Source organism: Sprattus sprattus (genome assembly GCF_963457725.1).
Source record: "Sprattus sprattus genome assembly, chromosome: 4".
NCBI lineage: Eukaryota > Metazoa > Chordata > Actinopteri > Clupeiformes > Clupeidae > Sprattus > Sprattus sprattus.
In genome coordinates this window covers 44959045-44986969 of record NC_137923.1, presented here as the reverse complement: position 1 = coordinate 44986969, position 27925 = coordinate 44959045, and the positions used below count along the sequence as shown (strand labels likewise).

General features: G+C 44.3%; 1 protein-coding gene across 1 annotated transcript; it reads right to left on the bottom strand.

The window, feature by feature from the left end:
* On the bottom strand, positions 1-27553 carry oxr1b (oxidation resistance 1b; the record flags this gene model as incomplete). Its single annotated transcript, XM_080836721.1, has 14 exons — positions 27474-27553; positions 19280-19387; positions 17427-17543; positions 10495-10644; positions 9796-9980; positions 8122-8819; positions 7133-7301; positions 5378-5537; positions 2569-2649; positions 1045-1170; positions 644-796; positions 445-540; positions 256-329; positions 1-136 (listed from the first exon to the last, which is right to left on the bottom strand). Exons 1-14 carry the CDS (start codon positions 27510-27512, stop codon positions 1-3), a joined length of 2292 nt encoding a protein of 763 aa, XP_080692847.1. The 5' UTR covers positions 27513-27553.
* Between the last annotated feature and the right edge of the window lie 372 nt (positions 27554-27925).

The window sequence follows — 27925 nt, the reverse complement described above, 5'->3', positions numbered from 1 at the left end:
CTACTCAAATGACCAGATTTCAATGTCCTGCACAACAAAGTCCTCTTTCTTGGAGAGCATTGGGTTGCCAAATGTCTTGCAGGAATGACTCCGACCACGATAGAGATCGCCGTCCAGCCACAGACCAATTTCACCCCTAAAACACAGAAAGGCATCCAAGTGAGTTTGGAGAAACAAGTCTATATACACACACAGTAAAAAAAATAATAGCCTGATGACAGAATAAGCTACGAGATAGGAGATGTTCCAACTTACCCACCACCTCCAAATGCTAAGGAATCCATGTCTCCTTTCATAAAAAACATGTTGTCCCCAGTCCATTTGAACACCTGAAAAAGGCACATTAAGTCTATTAGCATTAGAGGTAAGCCTCTAATTTCAATATTCTAGACCCTGTAATTCCAAACCTCAGGTCATGAAGATACACTGCCGATGCTTCCTCACCTCAAAGTCTGGACAGAAGGTGAAGAGGAATGTCTCTCCTGTGCCATAGAAGCCATCGCTGACCTTAAAGGGCTCCGAAGCCAAAGCTCCAAAAACCTGCCAACAAGAAAACCATTTATACCACAACTCAGAGTTATGAAGCAAAAACTCAACTGATTTGGTTGGCTTGCAATAGAAATGCTGAGGAACATTTTAATACCTGCCCGTCGTTGTCTTTAATGACCATAAGCACTGGAGAGTCTAATCCCTGCATTATGCGGTAGAGGGTCTTGATGCTCATGCCATTTTTGGACGTACTGAAGGCCAAGGTCCATGGATACCCTATTGTCCGAGGGGGCAGGTTCTTTGCAAGCTGGAGATGGCACATAACAACAGCTTTAGAGGGTACCAAATGTGCAGTATGATTGTTGAATTACTATAAACTACTAGCAAAATGTGTACTAGCAGGAATGTTTGTAAATCTGTGAAATATACAGACAAGGTAAGCCTTGAGTGTGTGGCAGTGGTCTGACTCCAAGTGGAACTGAATTGATTAAATAAAGCTGATAGAATGCTCCAAGAATGGTCAGAAGGATGGATGCAAAAAAAAGCCCTTCTCACCTTCTCAATTTGTTCAGTCTGTAGCAGATCACTCGGGTCACTCAGATTGGGCCGGAACACCTCTGGTTCTGGCTCAGTCTTTGCACTAGGACTATGCTTGGGGTTTACCTCCGCCTTTGTGGTGATCTGTGGACATAGGTCAGAAACCCATTCAGCAGGTGGGCAGTAGTATGGCACATAAGCCCAAGAGTCTCAGGCTGAAGAGGAGAGATAGAAGGAGAGGAAGGGGAAGGGGTTGAAAGCAAACGTCACTCAGCATGGGATGCTATGAGAGCTCAAAGTCTGAGGGCAAGTCTGGGGAGGAAAGGGGAAAACGTCAAATCTACATCAGCGACTTGTCACACTCAGCACGGATGTAGATTGAGAAGTGCTGCGTTTGGGGCCGCACTGCCATGCTGGAGGGTTCTGTTGCTATCCCTGTCTTAAGGATTTTCATCTCTGAAGCGGGTAAAGGGTTTATAGGGGTACAGGGCAAGAGGAGCAGGATAAATGGCAAAGCAAACCAAAGGCAAATATCCAAGAAGCACAGGACATTAAAACATTCCCAGTTCAACGTTTTGATTTTTTTAAAAATATCTGTTAGTTGAATGTGTATCTTGGGAATGTCTTCTATGCTTGTTTGAGATACTGTGCCAGGTTAGATTTTCACTCTTGGATGTTTGCACCATGTCCAAGCTGATGGTTATGGTATTAAGTGTTAGTGCTAAAGACCAGCAGCTTACTATAAAATGTTAGTGGGCAGGAAACGTTTGCAGACGTAGATGGGAAAACCCCTTTCAACCCTGTCAATCAACCCTGCAGTCTATCGTCAGTCCTCTAAATATGCCTAAAAAATAAGACTGGTTATAAAGTCGGCACTGCACTTCATGGCTGTCTCTTCCCAGCTGAGACAGGAAACAGTCCAATAACTGCAGTGCTGAATCTATTCCAGTTCCCTGACCTCTACTGTTAAATGGATAATGTGTCTATCTTACAGTCGCACAGCTTGTAAAGACATGCTTATGCTAACTTTACCATAACACAAAACACAATTTTTTGTCTGTGCCCTGCCTCCCACCCGTGTTAGTTCAATAACCAAAAATAATTTGGATGGCTGGGGGAATGCGCATCAAGGAATGAATGGGGAAGTTGTTTATTTATTTGGTTCTGAAAGAGAAATCAATCGGTGCTCTATTGGCATATCAAACTTCTGGCCAATCTCAGAGTTCCACTGTCTACACAAAGGCCAAAGCAGTCTGCTAATGAGAGAAGCCTGTGCCCCCACCCCCCCAAAACTATTTTATCCACGCTCTTCGGATCACTTTAATTTTCTAACGAGGCCAAATGCAGGCCGAATGTTACCCGAGCGTCATGCCATTAAAAGGATCCAAAAATGTTTTTACACCCAGTGCTCCCATAAACAAGCTATTAAATACGGGCCGTACACTGGCCGCATGTTGAAGATGGGCTCTAGTCACTTCGACATGCCCATCATTAGCAGACTGCGAGGGTCAATGCAGGAGCGCAGTGGAACTGGGCGGGCACCTGTAAGCGCTTGCAGAGCGAACGCAGATCCTCGCTGTTTAGTGCGTCAATCCGCCGGTAGTACTCTGCCACCGACACTACCTGTTACGGAGATAGGAAGAGCAGTGTGATGATACATCTGTCTGCCCTGAGACCATAGTGAGTTAAGGGGCCCTTTGGAGAAGGACAGGCCAGTGTTAGAAAAAAAACAGGTAGAGCCTTCAATCATTTGACACCACAACCAATGTTCCCATCCCTTCAGCAGTACCTCCACTCATTTTTGGAGAGGTGTAGGGTTTTGCTGCGATGGGGGATATATTTTGTGATTAACAGTTAGTAGTAGCTTGCCGTGGTTATACATCCTTAGTAAGTACAGTGATTAAGGCATTAGCATGAAGTTAACCTTTAGGACAGAGCACCAATCAAGCACAGTTATCCAGCAAGGGAACAGAACATGAGGCTTCATTGTTAGAACTCCTTCCCCCATATGGCAACAGTTGTGCCAAGTCATCTGCAGAATCCCATGGAGCTGTCTGGTCAGGACACGGTTCCTCCTCCCTCTCTTGGGAGCAAAAATGGGTAGGGTGACAGCTGGGTCACTCCCCCTGTACTTATGAGCAACAACAGAGAGCTAATGTGGACTAAATCAGTTTAACTTTAATCTAAAGAGATCTCCATGATAAAATGCACTACACAAAGCAGAAAGTAGGCGTGTATGTCCAACCCCAAGAGTTAGGCTTCACCGTGCATACGAAATATTTTTTCCAAATAAAAGATTCTAGATCAATCTTTAAACAACAAGAAAATACCAATGGCTCAATATGTAAGTGAAGATGGTCACCCGCGCACAAAGTTCAAGCATAAACAAACATATCCGAATCTACATTAAATAAATAGCCTACATTAATTAGTTAAGAAATAATAGGCCTACGCTACATCATCTAAAACCTACAAATCGGAAGTTCAACTTGCTATACACCCGTTTTTAGATCCGCCAAGCTTAACATCTTAACAAGCGAATCAATCAATCTTAAAATCAATCATTGCGAATTGTCATGAATGGCGTTTTGGCTGAATTACACAAACTTTTCCAAATAACCGTAATAAAGAATAATTAAGTATAATTTCTGTTTGCTAGGTCCATACTTCATGTAATGTGCTCCTCGTGCGAACGCTGTGATTGCAGAAGATCACCCCAACTCCCGAGGGAAATGCTCGTTCAAACATGCTGAAAGTTGGCGATGCCGCTCCCAGGGGCAGCCCGAGGTGATCAATTCTGACCTGGAACAGTGGCTTACTTGCACAACCTTAGATTTGCATGTAGCTTATAAGTAACACGTTTTTGGGAAAAGTTGCGCCATAATGCCATGCTTCCTGTATCAGATCACGCAAAGATGTATAGCCAAACCCTACATCCAGCGTAAACCACTGATACCGTGCTAAGATACAATATTAAAACACATCAGACTACTTGGACGCAGCCATGAGATAGAAACTCAAGAATGCAAGTATTACCAAGCCAAAGCTGTACTTAGGTGCCAGTTGCGGTCCTTCTTTGATTCTTCTGGAGAAAAACATGGTAATGCAAGGTGGCTCCTTGACATAAATATTATCCTGAGCCAAGTCATCCAGTGGTAGACCACGCTGAACTCGAACAGGCGACACGGACAGAAACGAACCCTGGATTTAAAAGGGCCCGTGCAAGGCGATGTCTGGATCAGTCATGAACCAATAGGAATCCAAGATAAGGGATTACTCATCTCCAATTCGTCGCTTATTCAATGAAGACTACAATTTGCTCACTCGCGACAGCAGAAACAAATCTATTTTCTATCTATGCATCATTCCCGATAAACGTTACATTTCGCAGGCAAGTCCATATACAAGTTTATTTAATTCTATATTAAATGAAAGATATCACTGAGTTTCTTTTACCCAAGGTAAAACTATTTTATCCCATTATTAATATACATATACATACACTATTTATATATATTTTTACACTTAACATTTAAAAACACACGAATACTATAAATGACCCTACCACAACCTATTGATCTAATGATACAAGCTTAACCAATTGTAACATGGAATTTCAAGCCAGAGGGTGATGAATTCAGTCAATATCAAACTTTTTTTAGGCTTATTGTGTAATACCTCAGTTTGGACAAACAGAACAATGTGATGTAATGGGCACTCAACAGTGGATTGCAGAGACAGAAACAGACCAAATTCAATTATGGAGGAAATGTATATGTATGAGTCACTACCAAGTCATGCATCTTCCTCATCCCAAAGCACAGCACTGAGACGTGAAGACATCACTACATACCGTTTGAGTGCATCCTTTCAAGAGAAATTAAGTCTTTATACATAAAAAAAGAACTAAAACAAGATATTTAATTGACACTGACAGACAACAAAAGCGTTCATGCGGTCAAACAAGCATAAATATGTGCATAAACATAGCAGATCATCCATATTTGCAGGCATCCACCCTCACCACAGAGCTTAGTTAAAGCTCTAGCTGCAGTGTAAATCACCGTTTAATGGGTTTGTTGAGGCACAAACAGGCAAATTAGACATCTCCATAATAAATAACCAAACAAGATTAAACCACAGTCAAACTGATATTGATAACACAAATCACACAGTTATATGTAGATATAACACAACACAAATATGCACACATCATACATAAATTGCAAGAAAATTAAATAACAGGCAAGACGATGAGTTGCAAGACACAAGTGACACAGACCGTTAGCAGGCTGTTGACACTGGATAACAGGGGGAGTGGATGGGAGAAGCATGTTTGCATCACTCTTACCTCCCACTCCTTGGCTGTGATGTCAGCCGGCGGCTTTTCCTCGCCGTCTTCTGGTCCAGTGCTTTTTTTCACGACTACGAAGCCTGGCTCGCGGGTCACACCACTCTCACCGTACATGTCAGGGGTCCACTGGACAAAGAATGAGAACAGGTGGTCCGACCTGGAACCAAGAAGGGGACGGAGAGGGTCTCCAGTCAGTCGTATGGGTTCCGAGGAGGGTAAAGAAACAACTTTGTCAGATACAATGTGTGCTTATTGTCATCAAGACTTTAATGGTCGCTGAAATGGGACTGGATCTGATCTGCTATGAATCCACCCACTCATGGTATAGCCTAATGGCCGAGTACATTAATAGTGAACTAGGTGACACTAAGAGACATTTTTGTTCCCAGCATTATTGCAGTGTTGCACCATGCTACAAATCTGTACTCAACACAGACACAGTTGAAAGGGAAGGTCTGGTCTTTAGGACTCAGGTAAGGAACACACAATTCCCTGATGACTCTAAAATCATGTGGTCAAAGAGAGCGGGAGAGAGCGCAGGAGCAAGGAGGCTGGCTCGATCACACACTGTTTGGACCAGTGCCAGCAGCCTGCTGGTTCCCTAGAGCTATACTTGCTAAGTAGCGCTATGAAATGTCCACTACACTGTGTATGGCATGGCCTGACCATTGTAGTGCACTGCACGCACAAACAGGCAAACACACAAACACATCTTCCGGGTGGCCACACAGCTGGGTCAGCCTGCAGCAAAAATCATAATCTGCAATGTCTTCACCAAAAAAGACTGCAGCAAGGGGTCTGTCTGATTTGGCCCATTATATTTAACACATAATATGTACCGGCACGACTACAAAAGAACTAGGCAACATGTTCCCAGAAACTGTGCAGAAATGATTGGTGTTTACATTACTGTCTGAGTGAGGTGACTACTGGAACATGGGGCCAGTGGCTACAATCCATATTTTCACTCCTGTCAAGTTATGGCTAATGAAAGGGAGCTTTGTTCAGAGTGTGCAGTTTCAATGAAAAGAATCTCTTATGCAATTTATCCCCCCCCCACGTTAACATGATGGGACTTCACAGACTGACCCATAATGCAATTACACTGTTATGGCAAATTAAATCGAGATTCACTGTCCTAGAAAAGAAAAAGATAAAAAAGCTGCGTACTGCATACTGCGTCTGTGCCTAATCTACTTTGAGGAGGAACATGTGAAGCCTCTCCACGTCAATCTCAGAGTTCATTAGGAAGCACTAATAAAGAATATTCCAACTGATACGACTCAAAGGAGAAGTCAGAGTCAGTCAGTGAGACATTTCTCCCATGGATTTCTCCCACTGCATGACCCTGGGATGCTTTTGGCTACAGTGCAGCACTCAATGCTGTAATCAGTGAAAAAACACATATTGACAGTTCCTGAATAAACGGCACTAGTATATTATGATCTTTTACTGTTTGATTGCTTCCTCTTCTATGTTTCACTGGGAAGACAGTGTTGCTCTGAGCAGGAATGGCCTTGATATACTTTTCTGTTTCCATCTTGGCTAACGACAGATGGACTAAAGACTATGGCTCTCTGTAAACGTCTGGGTAAATGGGCTAAGCAGGAAGTCTCCAAAAAACTGGCAAGATGAGTGCCCTATTTTTTTTTTGGGGGGGGGGGGGGTGTTCCAAGAGTATGTGTCACCTGACCTTGAGGCCGACTGAAGTGGAGTTGAGTCTGGAGCTTGTGCTACAAACAGCGCACTCACCTCTCAGGCGGGACAGCGAACCAGTACTCATGCTTGCGGTCCCTCTGGGCGTACTGCTGCATGGAGGCGCTGGCGTGGGACAGAAATGTCTTCCGCATGGCCTTGCCCACCCGCAGACACAGGAACTTGTGAGACTGGGCCTTCCCCTTCTCCTTGGCCTCCGAGAGTCCTAGGACAGGAAGCACAGATTGTGTTGGCCCACCAGTGCCAGAAAGACCTGACACGGTACCATATTATGCAATGGCAGAATTGGGGCCCTAAAATAACCACTAAGGAAAACTGCAGTAAGCGTTTGTATAAGCAAATACAGCATGCAAGTACACAGGATGTGGGGCACGCTACAATCCATGTCAATAACAAGATTAAAGAATCATATGATTATATTTTTTGAGCATTGTTACTGTAATACAATTACATTTAAAACCAATATGAAAGTCTTCACTTCAGTAATCTTGAGTGTGCAACTGCAATCTCCACATTTGCCTGCCTCAGAGGAGAATGCATTGAACTCATTAGCCTACGTCTCAGTAATCACTGCTCCAGGATAAACAGCAAATCAATGTCAAGCCCATTCCTCTACCGAAACAAGGCCCCACTGCGAAATTAAGCAGCTTCTCTTAATTTGAACAGACCTTGAGAGCGAATGCATCCCATAATCCCTTTCAGTTTCAGAGGCATAACCCAACCCGTATCTCACAGCATTCATATCAGCACACAATGTAGCTCTTAAAGGAACAGTTTGTATTCAAATGAAAAATCTGTCACTGCCTGTTCATACTCATGTAAACAGTCTCCCATTAAAGTTTTCTGTTTTCAGAGGATTCTAGTAGCAGTTTGAGACAAGAGTGTCATTCTAGAATGAAGGTCAGTTCTGTCTGGGCATTGACATTGACAATGGATAACTAATTTAAATAAAGTCTAATAGATTGGACTGTACCTTTAGCCAAATAGAGGGTTAGAAACCACAAGGTAATGGGAAAATGTTCTACCTTCTTCTGCACCTTGACCTTTATCTGTCCCATCAGGATTGGCTGGTGTGGTCTCGCTGGTGGTAACCTGACTTCTTTCCTTATGCTCACTGCCTGGTTGCAAAGTGTGGCTGTCCCCTCGCTGCCTGAGTTCCTCCTTGCCTCCAGAGGGCGCTAACTCGGTGTCACTTCCTCTCTCCACTTCCGGTCCTGAGGAGGGAAGGTCCGCTGCCACTGTATCTGAGCTCTGCGACTCCGAAGGGGTACGAGAGCCGACACCTATCCCATCACCTGGCGCAACGGGCCCCTTTCCTGGAGCATCCAGTCCTGCAGCAATAGCCCCAGATGAGCTTTTACTGTCCCCAGTGCTGCTGTCTCTCCTGCTGCTCTGCCGTTCCACCGGTGTCCCCTCCTTTGCCCAGGCCCCTCCCGCGCCCTCCCCTGCGGTCCCTGGGGTGGACGGCTCAGCCTGGTTGATGGTCTGCACGGATTCGGAGGAGGCGCCGGAGGACTTGTGGCGTTGCAGCTCGTCGGAGGAGGGCGACAGCTCGGACTCGGTGAAGACGTCCTCGGAGAGAGAGGCCTCTGTGCTGCGCGGCGCCGTGCTGGCGCTGTCGTTGCCTGCATCGTGCAGGCGCTGGGCAACCTCCTCGGCGTTCCCGCGGCCCGTCCGCTTCACATGGCTCACCTCTGGCACCGACGCCTCCAGCTCCAGATCACTGCAGAGTTCAAAACAAAGATAAGACAGTCTGAGCTAATCCCTTCCAGCTCTGATCTATCCCAGCCAGTTTGCCTCAGTTTATTGAAATATTTTATTCTATTAAAATAAATAATATTAGGTTGTGCCCCGATGGCTTTCCGAGGTGCTTCAGAAAACGTATAAAACTAACATCTCCCTAGAAATGAAATATAAAATTGTAATTTTGAATAGTTGGAAGCTCCAAGAAACAAAGGCAATAGTAGTCATCATTTACTAATCTAAAGGGATTTCATCAAAGCCAAAGTGATAATCCGTCAATCAGACTTCTGACAGACTGGAGATCGCAGTTTCAGGTCAGAACTGAGACATGTCCATAGAATGTCAGAACTGTGTCTGTCAGGCCTTAAGCTTGGATATTCTAAATAGCTGGTAAAGCATTTGAAGATTTCAATTAAAAAGGACTTTCTGTGCCATGTCTGGACAAGGATAATTCACTCTTGTGTAACTGGTTCAACCTCACAACCTCCCCTTTGACCTAAATATTCTATTCCCAACAATATTTTTTTCGTCTTGGCTGGAAACTGATTCATTCCATTTCTCAGCCCAGAAGCCAGAAAAATGACTGTGGTAGTGGGACATTATGGGTGGAGATATGGTCCACTTAAACAGCGTTCAGTCCAGGAACAACTTAAACACTACCATGTCCTTTATGTCATGGCTGGATCCACCTTACCGATACTCCCTAGGAATCAGTCCCCTTGGTATATAGCTTATTACATATTCCTACAGGACTAGTTGTACTAAAGCCATAGTTGCTAATAACGACAACGGATAATCAGCCAAGTAACCTTTTCCCCCCTTTATCACTGGTAACAGTTGTGTACAGAAATAGGTGAACTGCTAAATCTAGCACAAAGCACCTCTTCTCATATGACAATGACGTCTTTAACACATGGCCCCTGACGACCAAACCTAAAAAGTCAAACTGAACTCACTGAGGCACAAACTCGCGCATCCTGGTGTCTGTCACTTCGCTACGCATGGCGGCTGACACCAGCTCCTCCAGTGGGCACATGATACCGTACTCCTCACAGCCGCGCTCCTGCACCAGCACGTCCGCCTTGTGCGGGTCAAACATGATGTTGTTGGGTGTCACCAGCAGCACCCCGCTCACTACGCCCTAGTGTGGCGAGAAGAAATGGGGCCAAAGCAGAGGGGAAATGAAAGAGACAAATAAAATAAACTAAGATTGAATAAACACTGTTAGAATGTGGGTGTGGAGTACATAGGGGGCAAGATAATGTAGACCAAGAAATCCAGTCCTTAAAATTTCTTAAAAATACACCCCAACATTCTCTGACACTATGCTTTACTATCAAATAATGTGAATGAATTCAAATTCTTCTACATAGCTGGTAGCTAGCCCTTTAACTCTTTCTAAATCCTTGTGCAAATCTACCCACTACTCCTAAATTATTTGCTTAAAATAACATAAATAATGAACAGGACAGAAATACGAAACACGACAAAATAATATGAGATTCTAAACAATGAGAGAGAGAGAAGTGAAAGAGTGACCCCAGAAAGCTGCCCATATGTAAGAAAAATTAACAATAACCAGAAAGGAACAGAGAAACAGGGGACCTGAAGGGCAGACTGAGCACATGTTGGTAGCAGATCACAGACTGCCTCACCTTGCCATCAGTGATGTACTTGCAGTTGATCTTCAGGAACTTCTCAGTGAGGGCCTCCTCCTCCTCAGAAGTGGATGAGACCACCCGCACAGGCCGTGGCAGCGGGTGGGCGGGCGACGGGGGAACATTCCGGCGGTGCGTCTCAGAGTCCTGCAGGGGAGAGGGAACGGTCAGGAGAGCGTTGAGAGAGAGACGTCTGCGGGCCGTCATGCAGATGCTGACTACCAGCCCGGGGATCATGGCAAACAAAAGGAGCCGACAACCACACAGGTTCACAGCCAGTTAAAAGCGCACAGCTCTATACTACAGAGGCAGTGGCTGCGATAACAACAACAAACCTTTAACAGAGAGAGAGAGAGAGAGAGAGAGAGAGAGAGTCCCAGGTGGGCTCATTGCAATGAAAGGGCCTGACAGGAAGAGGTCCCCAGGGAAAGGGGAGCCTTTCGTAAGCGCTTATCAGCTGAAGCTATAGGATAACCATGTGACCTGCTCTCTGTTCACCTGTCACTGAAAGGAGAGAAATAAGCAACGTGTCTGTTTCGCACAAGCTTTCACCCCTATAGCAGACACGTATAAACACACACTATTTTGCACACACACACACACACACACACACACACACACACACACACACACACACACACACACACACACACACACACACACACACACACACACAGGGTTCCAGTAAGCGACAGCCACTGAGGATGAGCAACTTCTGAACCTCCTCGTCTGGTTTGGTCCAGGTCCAAACCCATCGGTCATCTGTCAGAGCTCTCACTCAAGAGATTACACGCAGCTCGCAGCCCCAAAACTCTTGATGTCCCCACGTCCCTCCAAAAGCCTGCTCTTGGTGTCTCCACAGCATGGATTCAAAGGGGTCAATTTCAAACAAGTAAGGACTGTGAGCAACGTGGAAACGTTAGATGCCTGTGCGTATAAAACACAGGAAACCTTAATGTCCGTTTTACGTGTTTATTTGGTCTTGATGGCGTTGCTAAAATCGCCAGCCTTTAAAATGGCATTTTTACAGCCTGTACCCAAATCTACTTAAGGAGCAATTTGTAAACGCAAAAACACTTACTCCACCTCACTTATTCAACCTACTCCCGAGATCTACTGACCTTCACTGAGCCAATTGCGTAACGCGGTCCAAAACAAATCTGATTTGTGACTGTGCCAAAGCGTCTGCACTCATGACCCGATCCAAAGGGAACCTAATTGGTGGGGTGATGAGATCCAAGGAACAGATCAGTACCCCCCCCTTCCCCATCCCCCGTATCAGACAAAGGCCTCTTTCAGGTGGGGCCTGGTGCTGAGGCGCATAGAGGTGCTGTGTTGAGGGAGATGACCCACAAGCTTTGGGGAAGAAAAGCAAACAGCCCCGAGTTTTCATTACTGGCAACATGAGCAAGAGGGAGAGAGAACTGCTGGCTAATAACGGGCACGCTGTTAACACCAGGGGCCCGGCAGCGAGAAGAAGCTGCATTCCGGTCCCCTAATTGAGTGTCCCTGGTTTTTAATTGCTTGTGTACGGATTCATTCAGCAGCTCTACTTCAAAAACAAAAACAGTTCTGCAAAATAGCTGGGTTAGGGTTGGGGTTGAAGGAGGTCGTGTTCGCTTTCATACATAGTCTAGTGTCAGTAACGGAGATGTTTTACTCTTTACCCTGGCAGCATGGGCTATAAATGGGGAAACAATTCAATATCACAGCACAGCATTCCATGACTGGGACTTTTCACATACCAAACCTGGTAAACATGTTCATTATCACAAGATCCAGACCAAAACAATCTTCCACTTTACTGCCTGGAGACACATGGTGTGTGTGTGTGTGAGTGTGCACAGAAATGTGTGGTCTCCATGTGAACGAATTACAGACAGCAGTGTGTCAAAAGTGAACAGATCACTACACTCCTTGGCTGACAGACTGGTCAATTTGGAATGTGTCTGTGTGTGTGTGTGTGTGTGTGTGTATGTGTTTGTCTGTGTAGTGTGTGTACACCTGCATGTAGATATGGGTGTGATTGAAATTCACATGATGTATACAACTATACAGGCACTACATTTCTGTCTGTATACCTACTACCAACCTGTGTGTGAGTGTGTCTATGTATGTGTGTGTGCTTAGCATGCGTATACACAAACTGTGTGTGTGTGTGTGTGAGAAAGAGAGAGAGAGAGAAAGCGTGAGTGTGTGTGTGTGTTTGTGTGAGAAAGAGAGAGTGTGTGTGTGAAAAAGAGAGAGATAGTGTGTGTGTGTGTGTTTGAGAGTGTGTACCTGAGAGAGAGAAAGAGAGAGAAAGAGAGAGTGTGTGTGTGTGTGTGTGTGTGTATGTTTGTATGAGATAGCGTGGTCTGGTGACTCATGAGGCAAATGGGCGCACTCCCTCTCCTGCGTCGCTGGCACGGGCCGCCTGGCAGCCTCAATCCCCGACCATCTGGAGCCCTCCACTAGTCAGCCTGCTGGTATTAGCCAACCATGCTGTCACACACACACACACACACACACACACACACACACACACACACACACACACACACACACACAATGCACACTGAAATAAACACGTGTGCTTAGATAAACATACAGATGCAGCCAAACAATCAGAGAGACAAGCTACTACAACAGACAACATCACGTACACGCAGTCAAGCTTGCAACCAGGCACGCACACACACTTGGATCCATGCACACCATCCAGGCACGTGCATGCAAACACAAAAAATACACTAAGCCTTAACAAATGAACAGTTGTTTGGCCCTAAAAAACAACAACAACCAGATACACTTCAGCCTGTTAAGAGCCAGAAATAGATATTTTGGAGTATGAAGCCATTTTTTACTATCTGCAGACCTTTGTCTTACTTTTGCTTTGGTCAAGTCAAAGATCCAAACATGCTGTTTCAAAGCCTTGTAAGGCACATGAAACCCTCTACCTACCCCTAGTGGTCATAGAAGGGGGTGAAAATGAAATGCCAAACACACATTACGACAATTCACATGTAAAAATAACACCACAACAGCAGTAATACTTCCAGGTCATATGCCTTTTTCCAGATGTCAAAGGCTAGGGTATGAACAGGACATTAAGCTTGACCCAGATTCAGATTACACATTGCCAAACACTCCTCTTAGCAATGCTGTATGTCTGGCTGGATAAATGTTTGTAAACAGATATTAAAGCAGGTTATATGCAGACAGGAGGAATGTCAGCTTAATGCCCTAAATCCCACAATTGGTTTCTGCCTGTTGACTTGACAATCTCACACTGAACCGTTTTTAACATTTTTTAACACTTTTTAACACACAAAAAACAAACATTTCTGTAGCTTTTCTCTACAGGACTATGTTTTGTAACAACAACTAGTAAGAAGGATGGTAACAAATGACCATTTGTGATTACTTGAGTTACATCTATGGATTCAAAAAGTGGATTCACAAAAGAAAGCCAAATCTAAGCAGGCCAATACAACACGCTTTCAAATTTGAATAATTTTTCAACCAGTGGGACTCCGTGGAATAATCAACTCTGCAGGAGAATTTCGGATTTTTTTTATATTCCACAAAGCAGACAGAATACATTATACATGTTGCATGGCAGAACCATGGAGAATCACTCCATTTTGCACGCACACACACAGACACTCTCTCTCTGTGGTTGCAGGCTCTTATCTGTGTGCACATCATGAAAAGCTTTCACATAAAGAGCCAATTAAGCTCAACTCAGCAGAGGGCTAATTTTCCTACCAAAAAAAAAAATCTCATCAGCCACTTGCAAACACATCCTGTGTAAACACTGCAGCTACTGATTGGAAGTTTGTCCGCCCCTTGTGTGTGTGTGTTTTGTGTGCTTGAGTGAGAAAGTGTGTGCCTGTTCTTGTGTGGATGAGTTTGTAAACATGTGAGATGTGACCGTCTGAGTATGTGTGCGTGTCCTTGAACAAGAAAGCATTTCAGTGTTGTGTGTGTTTGTGTGTGTGTGTGTGTGTGTGTGTGTGTGTGTGTGTGTGTGTGTGTGAGAGATATTGGCTGGGTGTGTTTGTGTGTGATCACTGTGTGTACGTGCTTGTGCAAAGCCTCTACAGGTTCCTTAACAATGTTCACAAGCTGTTGGTTGAATCTCTATCGATTTTGTCATCGTCTGTTCCATCTGCCACTACAAAAAACAAACAAACTAACAGAAAATCACGCCTTCGAAAAAAAACTCCCCATCCCCTGTTGGTTTGACCAAAAACATATAAGGGTTCAAAGGTTCATGACCTTTCAGGGACAGACCAAATCCATCACAGACGGGGGGGGGGATGTTAAGCATGGCGAGTTGGGGACAACTGCATCAAAACAAGCAGAGGCAGTAAGCCTGACCCAGATTCCTGGTTCAGCATAGATCCCCTGCTATCCGTGACTCAGACTCACAAATCGGAATGCACTGGTGCCTTAACCTCCCTGACAATGACTGCTTTATCAGCCTGGTTGACTTATTAAAGGCGTATAGATATATATAAAATGTTAACCAGTAAGAGAAAAACAAAACACCGCAATTCCACCAATTACTTAATATTTTCAATCCTCCAAACGTGACGAGGGAGGAAAATACCAAGATCTTTGCAGAACTGTCCAACTCTCATGCATATAATATCGATGCAATCCAGCCATCTATACTGCCTCTGACCTTATGCAAAGCTAAATTTGCCATCTAACCACCACTGACCACGCAGAACCATCTCAGATTTAGAACCCCTTACAGGAACAGGATTAGTGCTAGATTTACAGTCAGCCATTTTCCGATGAAACATGGCCGCAAGTAAAACGTAAAATTCCTATCTACTGTATGCAAATCACTCATCTGCAGAGAAGCTCAGAAGTTCATGCATACATTACTGTAATACAGTGACCACCACTCTCTGCAGATCTTAAATCACAGGCTGCTAGGCAGCACGGGTGGGGGTGGGGGTGGGGGTGGGGGTGGGGGGCTGACGGGCTGACGTCGCGAGGAGCTTTAAATATTAATTGCTTCACCTCCAGCTGTCTTTTTCAGGGGAGTTTTACTCCATTACTGTATGCATATCAGCAACTCTCTCCCCAGTCATAGTTACGGTGGTGGAGGAGAGCTGTGATCCTGTACCAAGAGGAAGAAAAAAAAAGATGTGCCATCTTCAGCCATTCAGGGTTTCTTGATCTCATTAGAGAATAAAAGGACCCAGTTGAAGAACCCTTACAGTTTCAATATTGGACACAACAAGATCCATCCAAGTTCTAGCCAAACAATTTATTTTTCTTTCTTTCTCTACAAGGAGTTTGCACTCTCTGAAGTAGAGGGATTGTGTGCCGAGCTGGTGACTGTTTGCTCAGTCAACTTCAGAAAGAATCACTAGTGTGTGTAATGCAAATAGCCATAGGCCAGCATGGTGGGAAGCTCTGTGTGAATGGCCAATACGACTAGTGACTTTATAATCCATGGTGTTGCCTCAAGGGGGATTATGCCTCTGATGAATCTAGTATACATTAACAAAGTTGACCATGTTGGGCTCTGTGTGAATACAGCATAAGCGTCAGGGAGACCTTCACTGTGTAAATCTTTTGTCGGTTCCTCCTTAAACATTTAGGGACTGATTTACTAACAGGATTGCGCCCATTTCTGGCGTAAAATAGCGGTCGTAAACATAAAACGGTATTTACTAAGAGGGCGCAGCGCATATTAACGCTTTGAGGGTGTGTACCTGAAAACAGGTGGGATGGTTCGGAAACGTGGGTGGTAACGTAGGCGTGAAGCGCTATTTAATGGGAGGAGTGCGCCTAATGATGAACTGCGTGGTATTTACTAAACTGCCCAGCGAGCGAACATCTCTGATTTGCAGGCTAATTCTCCGCCTCATAAAAGCACGTCTTAACCAGGAAGCGCATTTCCACATTTCCACTGAGTCTGAAAACGTTGATATGGCAGCAGCAAGGCAAAGACATAGACAGAGACAGCGAACAGAAATATTTTTTTCAACTCGTATAATTCATATATTCATATATGAAATTAAACTTTCCGAACGTAATTGGAGAAATTGATCGCACCCACATGCAAACAGTCCCACCTTCAATCCGCGAACACGTTTACCGAAACAGAAAGCACACATATTCAATGAATGTCCAGGTCATATGTGATGCCAACATGACCATTACTTACGTGGTAGTGGTCTGTCCATGACAGTTTTATCTTCCGGAATAGTGCCATCTATCCATGATTGAGCAACGGTGATTTTGGAGAGGCCTGTCTACTTGGTAAATGTATTTGTTTCAGTGGGGATATATTGTAGTGAACCCATGTCCCTTGAGGAACGTATTAATCTTGCCATGTACACATATATATTGTTATAATAGACAGTTTATGCATTAATGCCACCAATAGCATATTATTTATAATCGTGTTCTTTTAAACATCTCTCTGTAGGTGATGGCGGGCAAAACAACAATATAACCCATTGAATCAGGTTCAGTGATTGAGCGAACGTGAACCAATATATCTATCTCGCTATCTATTCTTCCTCGAATCTCCATGGTGGCAGTAACTTGCTGGCAAGTTCTCCAGTCTTTTAACGGTGCGCTAAATAATGATTGCCCAGCGCGTATCTGGCTTGATAAATATCAAGGAAAATGCGGGGAATCACCGTGCGTTAATGTGCGCCTGGCAAAGGCGCAGATTAAGATGCGTTCGCAAATCAATCTTAGTAAATCAGGCTCTTTAAAGGGCGGAGTAAGCACAGTTTGCCCAGCGCAGATCTGGCTTGATAAATACCACGGAAAATGCGCAAAAACAGCGTGCGTTAATATGCGAACGCAGATTAAGCAGCGCTCGCATATTAGTAAATCAGGCCATTAGTGTGCAAATGTGTTCACACAGGGAGGAGCTCTGTAGGACGATAAGATGAGTGGTGACCTACCGCGGTCAGCTTCTCCAGGTCAGCTTCGGAGGAGGTGGGAGAGTGGGGACTGATGGGGCTGAGCGACGGCGAGCTCTCCGCGCTGGACACATACTCAGTATCTGGGACGTACAGGACCTACAGGAAATACAACCACAGCACTTGGGTCAGAGTCAACACCATAAGGAACACAACGTGAAGAACAGTGAAGCACATTTTTAAAAAAAAAGGAAACAAAAAACAAACAGAGGCGTTTACCTAAGCACGCAAGCAGGAGCATGTTAAAAAATCTAATCTAATGTACACACGAGATGTACACATTTTATTATAAATTGATTAGGTGTAGCCCAGAGAGAAATACCTCGTTGACATATAGCAGGTGAGTACTGTACAGTGTAGCATGTCTACACATAAGGGATGCTAGAAGCAGAAGTGGACACAGAGGGATACACATTCATGCACAAGAAAGAAGGAAGAGTTAGAGGCATTTACATGCAGACCCTGCCACACATAGTGCCAGCACACAACTATATAAATGGATACACAGCAAGAGAAATACAGAAAAATGACAAACAATTAACATTTCCCTTTCTACCACTTAGATGTATGCCAATCACACACACACACACACACACACACACACACACACACACACATACACACACACACACACAATTGCAATTACACAGAGCAGCAGGCACCAAGAAGGGCATGGAAGGGTGTGAGTGTTTTGTCGGCAGAGTGAGATCATCCCTATCTCCACTGAGCAGATGCCTCGACTGAGCAGCACAGGGCCACGGAACCGTCCTGTGAAGCGGAGTCTCTGTGCCAAACGGAACGTGAAACGAGAACCGTCCCCCGCTGTTTGTTTGATTTTGTCAGCCGGTGCCTTTCCCAGCAGGGTCGGGGTGCCGGCTGATAAAAAAGCGCCTCTACAATGTCCCCTCTGGAAAGACGGTGTTATCAGAGCGAGTGACGCGGTGGCAATGGCCCCTTCCAGCGTGGGAACACAGCAGGGGCGTCTTGGTTATATGCTAACAACTCGGTGAAGAATGGCCTTGTGAGTAGGCCCCCTGTGTAGCCCTCTGTGCCATAGTCAATCCTTTAAATATAGAAGAGTCTACAGACTCGCCATCATAATAATTGGAGATTTATTGGATGATCAATATTAACTCAAGTTGTCTACCTGACAATGTACTGGGAGCTTTTTAACAGTACATATTGTCTTTTATTATTCATGTTTAAATACTCATTACTTAGATCATCTCCAGGCTAGAAATTGATCATTCCTTAATTTTATTTTAATCACGTTGCCGGTTTTGGTGAAATATGCAAGGCTTTCACCTTGCTCCGCCTCAGGAAAAACCTGTGAGTTTTATGTGTGTGTGTGTGTGTGTGTGTGTGTGTGTGTGTGTGTGTGTGTGTGTGTGTGTGTGTGTGTGTGTGCATGTGCGTGACAAGAGAGGGCCACAGAAGCAAAGCAAACACTGGCAGAGTGCAAGGAAGAGTGTATGAACACAGACACACCACCTGATGTGTGCATGAATTTATAGACACACACTCCCCAAGGCATTCAAAAACTCACACACCAAAGACTGTTGGCTGGAAATAAGTCAATACATGGTGTTTGAGCAACGGTCTCATGACTTGGCTGATGTGTAATTTAAGCTTCAATCATCCCATTACATATTATGTTACTCCTATGCTTTAGGCAATGATTGTGCTTGTGCAATAACGTTGTATACAAGTTAAATTATCCGTGATTTCTTTGTCATCTTTGGCTCAGAGGTAGAGTCATTTATTTGTTGACTAAATCCATCAGAGGCTCTATGCAGAGTATGTAGGTGCAAGCATGAGGTGAAGTCATATGTTACCTTCCCAGGGACAACCGCCCTGGAGAAGAGCTTGTTGAGCTGAACCAGTTCATTGGGTGTGGTGTCAAACTTCAGCGCTATGCTGTTGAGGGTGTCCCTCGATTCCACCTGTGAGAGCAAAAACAACAACAAAAAGTATATTATTCTGTTGTATGCTGCCAATTACTTCACACTGGAAGTAGTTGAACTACAGCAAAGCTACTTAGAAAAAGTACTTAAAATTACAGTTTTTTTTTATTGACAGTGTACATGTGAAATATAACAAAATACAATACAAAAAAGGTCACATGCCAGTGAAAAACAACACATAATTGAGTTTATTGCAAAAAAAATGCCTGCTTGTTCACATGTCATTAATAAACCAAAAAACAAAATACCCCACAATTAATGGGAAAGTGAAAGGAAAGTCAGCCTTGGTTCTGTTGACTGATGGACATGTGTAAAGACACCTGCCTTCCAGAAACTAGGGTCCAGGTGGGATTTTTTTGCACCAAGCAGGATTAATCAGTTAGTCAGGTATCTTTTGAAATAGCATGAAACAACTTCTCTAAACATTTGTTAATAAATAATTCTGAATCAATGCTAACTGTCACCCAATATATTTAAGTTAAGTTTTAAAAATTTAGATTCAAAAACAGCCAAATAATTTTCACAGGTGAGCTGACAATTCAGCTTGAGACCTTAACCTGTACTAAAGTAAACAATTCCATCTGGGCTTTTCACAAGGACAAACTGGGATGTTATATTTCTGTTGTAAACAAATTTGGATATGGTATTATCTGACTACAACTAAAACAGAAAAGAAAAAAATCCTTTTCATTTTGTAGTTCCAGTAGTAAAAAACTCTATGCAAACATGTAGTTGAACTACCAGCAAACTAATGCAAAATGTAGTTCAACTATTAGTTTAATTACATGAAGTTCACTGCTTCCCAGCACTGAGCTCATACCTAATGTAGCATTCATGCAAGTGCTTAACCTGTTTTTATGTTCTGTAGGTGATCTTGCTTAACTGTGTATTTTAATGTGACTATGAGTTGTAAATCACCAGGGCATGATTTTTTAAGTGGTGTTTCGCACCTCATTAGATCCCTTGCTGTCTCATCAACTTTTTCATGGAGAGTTTTTCAATACACTGGGATACTCTCATGGCATTTAAATACATCAGGACAAGCCACTGCATGCAGCTCCACCAGTTGCTGTAAGGAAAGCTCTTTCCCCCCTTAATAAGATCTGGACACACCCTATGATTCATTTTGCCAAAACCCAAGCCATTTATACAGTGCTCTAAAAGCCCTTAGCCAGGTCTAAAGCACTTATTAGGAAAATCAACACTCATCCAGTTTATTAGTGCTTACATCTTGGTGTCTTATTCACATGAGCTTAGAGCAACTGATCAGAAGTAGATCTACTGTATAGAGCATCAGGACAGAGGAAGATCTATAGAGCATCAGGACAGAGGAAGATCTATAGAGCATCAGGACAGAGGTAGATCTATATAGCATCAGGACAGAGGTAGATCTATAGAGCATCAGGACAGAGGTAGATCTATATAGCATCAGGACAGAGGTAGATCTATATAGCATCAGGACAGAGGTAGATCTATAGAGCATCTGGCCACAGGTAGATCTATAGAGCATCAGGACAGAGGTAGATCTATAGAGCATCAGGCCACAGGTAGATCTATAGAGCATCAGGACAGAGGAAGATCTATAGAGCATCAGGACAGAGGTAGATCTATAGAGCATCAGGCCACAGGTAGATCTATAGAGCATCAGGACAGAGGTAGATCTATAGAGCATCAGGCCACAGGTAGATCTATAGAGCATCAGGACAGAGGTAGATCTATAGAGCATCTGGCCACAGGTAGATCTATAGAGCATCAGGCCACAGGTAGATCTATAGAGCATCAGGCCACAGGTAGATCTATAGAGCATCAGGACAGAGGTAGATCTATATAGCATCAGGACAGAGGTAGATCTATAGAGCATCAGGACAGAGGAAGATCTATAGAGCATCAGGACAGAGGTAGATCTATAGAGCATCAGGACATAGGTAGATCTATAGAGCATCTGGCCACATGTAGATCTACAGTAACGGAATACAGCATAGACAAGCCCTGAGGGCTGTCTGTTTGCTTAGCACACAGAACAGTGAGACCTCTTGTAGATTCTTTAAATGTCAGGCAGGCACACACGCACACACAAAGCATTACGATGGGGATGAGCTATCCAAGGGTACAGGTTATACACACACACAGACGGCACAGGGAGATGGGGGAGGGTCTTCCTTGGGGAACACACACAGTGATCTGAAAGCTTTAAGGGAAACATTTATATGTGGGACATGCTTTCCCATGTCACTAGCTGTAGGGGGTGACCACCTTGAAGTGAATGCAAAGGTCAGATGCATGCTGTATGTAGAGGACAGGCAATCAGGAACATGCAGTGGGAGACCATCAAGGATAATATGGTATCCTCTTCAAATGTCAGTGGACATTCTCCAAAGCCATTGTATATTCACCAAAAGTGGTGCCTTGCGTAGAACACAGGTTCGTGCATACATAATAATAATTAATTTGATTTTTAACGCACTTTTCATTCCAAAGAATCTCAGAGTGCCTACATATTAGAAATTAACTATAATAATACAATAAAATTAAAAACAAATTTAAATATTAACATAAGCATAACAGAAAAGATTTAACACAAGGCCAGAAATGCCTTCCTGAATAAAAAAGTTTTAAGTCCAGCTTTAAAGGAGTCCAGCGTCTTCGTTGCCCTTCAGGGAGTCTGTTCCATAAATGTGGCACTGCAGAGCAAAAGGCCCGGTTGCCCATGGTGCGGAGCTTGGTTTTGGGGACGCGGAGGAGCGAGCTGTTTGAAGACCTGAGGGTGCAGGTGGAGGTGCATGTCCATTAATGCATGTATGGGTGATTATAAGGACTTTGTAGTCTATCCGGAAAGAGACAGGGAGCCAGTGTAGTGAGTGTAATATTGGTGTTATGTGCTCATATTTCTAGCCTGACGATGTCATACTCATAATTCTAGTCAGAATATGAGTCTGAGACCGGACCACTGGGCTGTGATTATGGGGCGTGTTTCAACGAACCAGGAAAGAAAATTCCTCTTCGCTGAATTGGATACCTAGAACCAATCAGAGCAACGTAGTATTATTACCATCTGATAGATTAAACTTTTACCTGATCCCGTAGGAAGGACGGCAAAAACATCTTTTCAATCGACAAATGCCTTGATCGCGTTTCTCTGTTCCTCTTTCAAAATGAATGCGCTGTCAATATCTGTTGAGACGTTACTTAATTAGCACTCAAGGCTAGAAGCTACCATTAGTTCTAATGTTCTTTTTGTCTACGCTGTTAGCATAACCTTTCAATAATGGTCTAGAGTGCATAAGTTAAGACCTACAATCCTAGGCAACATTGGTGTTGCGTATACACAACTAACCGAGTCAATGTAGACATAAAAAAAGTCGTGTAGATACCTTAAATCATATCAAATATGTCCCACTAAGCTCCCGAGACGGCGCCATCTTTGTTCGATGTATACCGGTATTCTATCTATGTCTGTCCATCAACGTATAAAGCCCGCCCTTACAATTTGAATGGTCAGATCCCTTTTCGGGGCCGTTTAAACCCTCCCAACTAGCTCGACTCCAGACTGAATCTCCCGGACCAAAAATTTTGTGGGCGGAGTTCAGGCTGGTATCCAGGCTATCATATTTCCGGACCTTCATCAGAATCCTGGCAGCGCTGTTTTGGATGTATTGCAGCTTCTGGATTTTCTTGCCAGTGATCCCATAGAAAAGGGAATTACAATAGTCCAGTCTTGAGGAGATAAAGGCGTGGACAAGCTTCTCTGCATCTGATAGGGTTAAAGTGGGGCGGAGTTTGGAGATTGATGATAAAAAGAGGTTTTGCACAGTTGTTTTATATGATCATTAAAGTTCAGGTGAGAGTCAAACCTAACTCTGAGATTAGTGACTGTGGAGGAGAGGGGGATGACCGGGCTGTCGAAGGTGAGATGAGTCAAGGAGGATGACTGAACCTGGTGTGGAGTGCCAACAAGAAGGGCTTCAGTTTTGCTTCTATTCAGCTGGAGAAAGTTATTGCTCATCCATGCCTTTATCTCCCCAAGACAGGCGTTGAGAGATGACATGGCTGCAGTGGGGCTTGGGGCAGTTTTGATATAAAGCTGTGTGTCATGAGCATAACAGTGGAAAGACATCCCATGTCTGCTGATGACGCGTCCGAGGGGGAGCATGTACATAATGAAGAGGATGGGGCAGAGGACCGACCCATGCAGATATAATAAAATAATCATGGCATTATATATTCCTGGAGAGTCAGAAATGGTTAAGAGCAAACCAAAAAGAGCAACTCTGTTGTGTACCTGAGTGCTGATGCCCCTTACCCTCTTACATGTCAGAGCTTATTGATATGGGTTCAAATTTGCAATCGAGCTCATAGCCACCATAACATAGGCACCACAAGTTCTAATTATGCAGTCATATTTTGAGATCTGTTAAGATGACTATGAGCCTACAATGAGAATAACACAAAACTGCACCACCACCCCTTAATTCATAAGTAATGAATATAAAGAACTGTGTTCCACTGTTCCCACTTGCAGTAAACAAGGAAGACTGCAATGAGGACTGGAGAGGGGCCATGGGGCAGACTGCCACAGGACTGGACAGATCTCTGACTAAACCCCCAGGTCAGGGCATAACAAAACAGGAAATGGACAGTCTAGATAGGTCACCGATTCATTCGAGTTCCGACATGTGGGAGTGGCAGTCCAATCCCTCAGTGGCCAAGTCTCGGATCACAGGATCACACAGCCACCTGATCCGTTACAAGCCAAATCAATGAATCTCATTGGGTATCACTTACAATCCAACAGCCAATCATGAATTATTTAATGGATGCATCTCGTCACATGCTTTCTAATTTCCCCCTTTATAGGATGGTATGGCAAGCTCTCTGGGCTTCACAAAAGTATTAAGAATAAAACAAATTTTCTAATAGCTTATATCAGTTCAAAGCACAAGGGTGACACAATGAATATTTGTGCTTGGCTAGTAACCACAGAGAACGTCCAGTGTTTCAACACAGACAATGATTTAAAGGCAAATAAATCAATACTGGCTACTAAAAGGTCATCCCTCATCGAAATAATGGCTGAAATGGATCTGCTATAAAGTGTTGAGTTTCACAACACAGACAAAAACTCACCCACAGCTACACTCCCTCACTAGACATATCTGGTGCTGTTCACCGAAAGAAGTTCAGCCCACTCTCTTATCTACGTCTTACAAAACAAAACAAAATTTTAGGAGTCACTTAGAGACGACTCTTCAGAGGGCTAGCTTCAATAGCTAGCAGTGCTTTGACTAACAATAGCATTCAGTCTTTTGAGGTGACCTGCCTCTGCTTGGTGATAACTCGTTGTTTGGGTGTAGACTGTTTATGGATACATTATATGCCCGGTCCTTGGAAATAGGGAGAAACTGTGGCGATCACTCTGTTATGCTTCTTTCACAGCCTGGTGTCAGGCATGCTCCATTTACCCTCTACACGGATGACTGATCTGAGAACAGCCAACACAGACTCAGATCTTGCAGTAATTGCAATCAAAACTTATGAAAAGCTGTGCTGGAACCAGCCAACACCCAAATAAATCCTGCTTTTAAATCACAACAAATTGAGTTGCTGAAAAGGTGCACAAATCACAGTCCCAGTTGAGGGAGTGTTTGTTTGAGAGTGTTTTCTCTGGAACGGATTCTGCTGATCTGTAGCTGTGGATAACACTTCCTCCATGGTGCCAACTTCCTCTTGAGGGAACTTGCACTTTTCACACACCCTCCAGCGGTGGGTAAATATGTACCATATGCCAAGCAGTTGGGTGGGAAGGTATACGCTTTTGTATGGTTGCAGAAACAGCAAGGTAGGCAACTTGGGGGTGGTAACTGAGCTATGTTGTTTTGTCGATCAGTCGAAGGGAATAAACACTGTTTATTGTAAACAGGTTTTATTTTCATGTGATCTGTGTTACAGAACAAGTTGTTATGTAACAAGCATTCCACATCTATCTACTCAAAGGGATCTGGATACTACCCTCATTTTGTAAAATCAAGTTATGGCCACCGATAGTGATATGACTAAGGAACTCAATCTTAAACCTCATTCTTTCCGTGTTCAATGAACCCACTGTCTACAGAATTTCACCATTCTTAGAGTTATAATACAACATACATCATTCACATTTACATTACAAGGCCTATGTATGAAAATATCCAGTGCATAGTGTTGCACTTTTAAGATTTTCTTTAGTTTTTGAGCTTGTATGCCTATAATTGATAGATTAGTGAAGAGTGCAACAGGAAATGAGAGGGAGAAAAGGTGGAAAGTGGACTGGAGAAATTACCGGATTCTAACCCGTGTCCTCCATGGGCGTCAAGCCCGAATGTGGTCGGGGCTACTGTTTGCGCCACAGTGCCCCCTCATAGTGTTGCACTTTAACCCAAAAGGTCCTACATCTAATCTGGGGGACTGACAAGTCAAGCACAGGGTATCACATGTTCATGGTTCTGATTAAGTTCATCACTATGCAACACTATGACAACACAACCCCGTGTCAGTGATGTCGGGTTCTCCATGTTGTCAAAGTTGCCATGACTCATGTTTTGTGAACCGAACGGTCATCCAAGCTGCTAACTCAGGGCTGTGAGGGCAGTGCTGAGGTGCTCTGGAGAACAAGCCCTTCCCCTTCCCATGTCCCTCTCTCAGCTCTTACAGTACGGAAGACTGGGAGCACAGACTCCACACTGACTGACAGTGGAACTAATCGTATAGAATAGCGCTCAGAAATAACACATGTCCAGAGACAGGACCTCCACACCGGATCAGAGAGGGCCAATGCATCATTAGAAGGGACTGACAGGAGCAGGCTGCCTTGAGGATAGATTAGCTTGTAGGGTCTCCATATCGCCCTCTCCCTCTCGCCCCCTCTCTCTATCCATCCCCATATACCCTTCCTCTAATCTCTTTATTTCTTTCTTGTGCCCTCACTCCTTCCCTGGCTCTCGCTGTTACCAAAGGAGAGACGGCAGCCCCAGATTTGAGGGTCATTTCAAGAGCACAACAAGGAGGCTACGGCTCAGTTACCAGTTGGGGACAGGGAACCAGATCTCTTTTTCTCTTTCTGTCTCTCTCTCTCTCACTCTACCACTCCATCCCTATCTTTCTCTCTCTTACTCCCTCCCTCTCTCCCCTTTACACCAAATCAATAAAGATGATAAATGCTGGAGGAAGGGTCATTCCTGAGTTCAGCACGGAAGCATATCTGCTCCCACATAAAGATGCACAACCAGAGAGAAACATAGAGAAAGAGAGAGAAAAGAAACAAATGAGAGGAAGAGAGAAGGAGTTGTGAGGGAGATAAGCGTGCAAAAGAGACGTAGAGAGAGAGAAAGGTCGGGATAAATGGATGGAATGATAGATAGCGCGCGCGAGAGAGAGAGAGGGGGGGGAATAAATATAGATAGATAGATAGACAAACAGAAAGATATATAGAGAAAGAAGTAGAAGCAGAGGTAAAGATAGAAAGGTGGGGTTATAAATATAGATAGACAGATAGAGAGAGGTAGAGGTAGCTAGAGAAAGGTGGGGTTATAAATATAGGGCACAGAGAAATGGAGGGAATGGAGAACAGGAATCATTCAGATGAGAGAAGCGGTTCTCTGTCTTCAGTAGAACGCCAGCCCTGAATCCCACCACACACCAGGCACGTGGCAAGATGAGAAATACAGAACTTAGCATGTCACAGATAACCTCTGGAGCGATGTGTGTGTGTGTGTGTGTGTGTGTGTGTGTGTGTTAGACAACAGACACACATATACAAACACACTAACGTGAGCGCGCACACACACCAACAGCAACTTATGTAAACAAAGACACCTGGACTTATTATATTGAAGGGGAGAGGGGGCACAGCACCAGACAAACACACATACACAAACATACACGCACACACACACACAGAGCAAGGAAAACAATAGATGCACGCATATGGGAAAAGAGAGGAGGAGACAGACAGAGGAGGCAGAGAGAGGGAGCTCAAGAGAGAAAAGGAGAAAGAGATGGAGAGCAGGGAAGAGAGAGGACCAGTACTCACGCTGTACTCGATGGTGCCTTTGGGTCTCTGGAAGGACATGCGGCGCCCATCCTTGCGCTCTGTCTTCTTCTGGCCAGTATCTGAAAGCAAGCGAGGGAGAGCGCGCGTTACACCGGTCATGGTCCTCCTCTCCCGTCTCTTCATCTCACCCCCGCATGTCACCCCACCCTGCCACCAGCTCCCCTGCCAGCCTGTGCTGGCTAGCCACCGAGAGGAGGGGGGAGTAAAACAAAAAACAAAAAAAGAGAGAGAACGAGGGAGACAGGAGGAAGAGGAGAGGGACAGATCTGCTCTCTCCACAGTGAGCCTGGTGTCTCCTGCCTCTGTTGTGTTTGTGCGAGGAGTGGCTGCTTTCTCTCCGTCTCTCTCCCCCTCTCTCTGTCGCTCGTTCTCGCCTGCTGTCACTAGTGCACAGGTCTCTCTTCACCTTGCCCCCCCTCCACCACCAATGC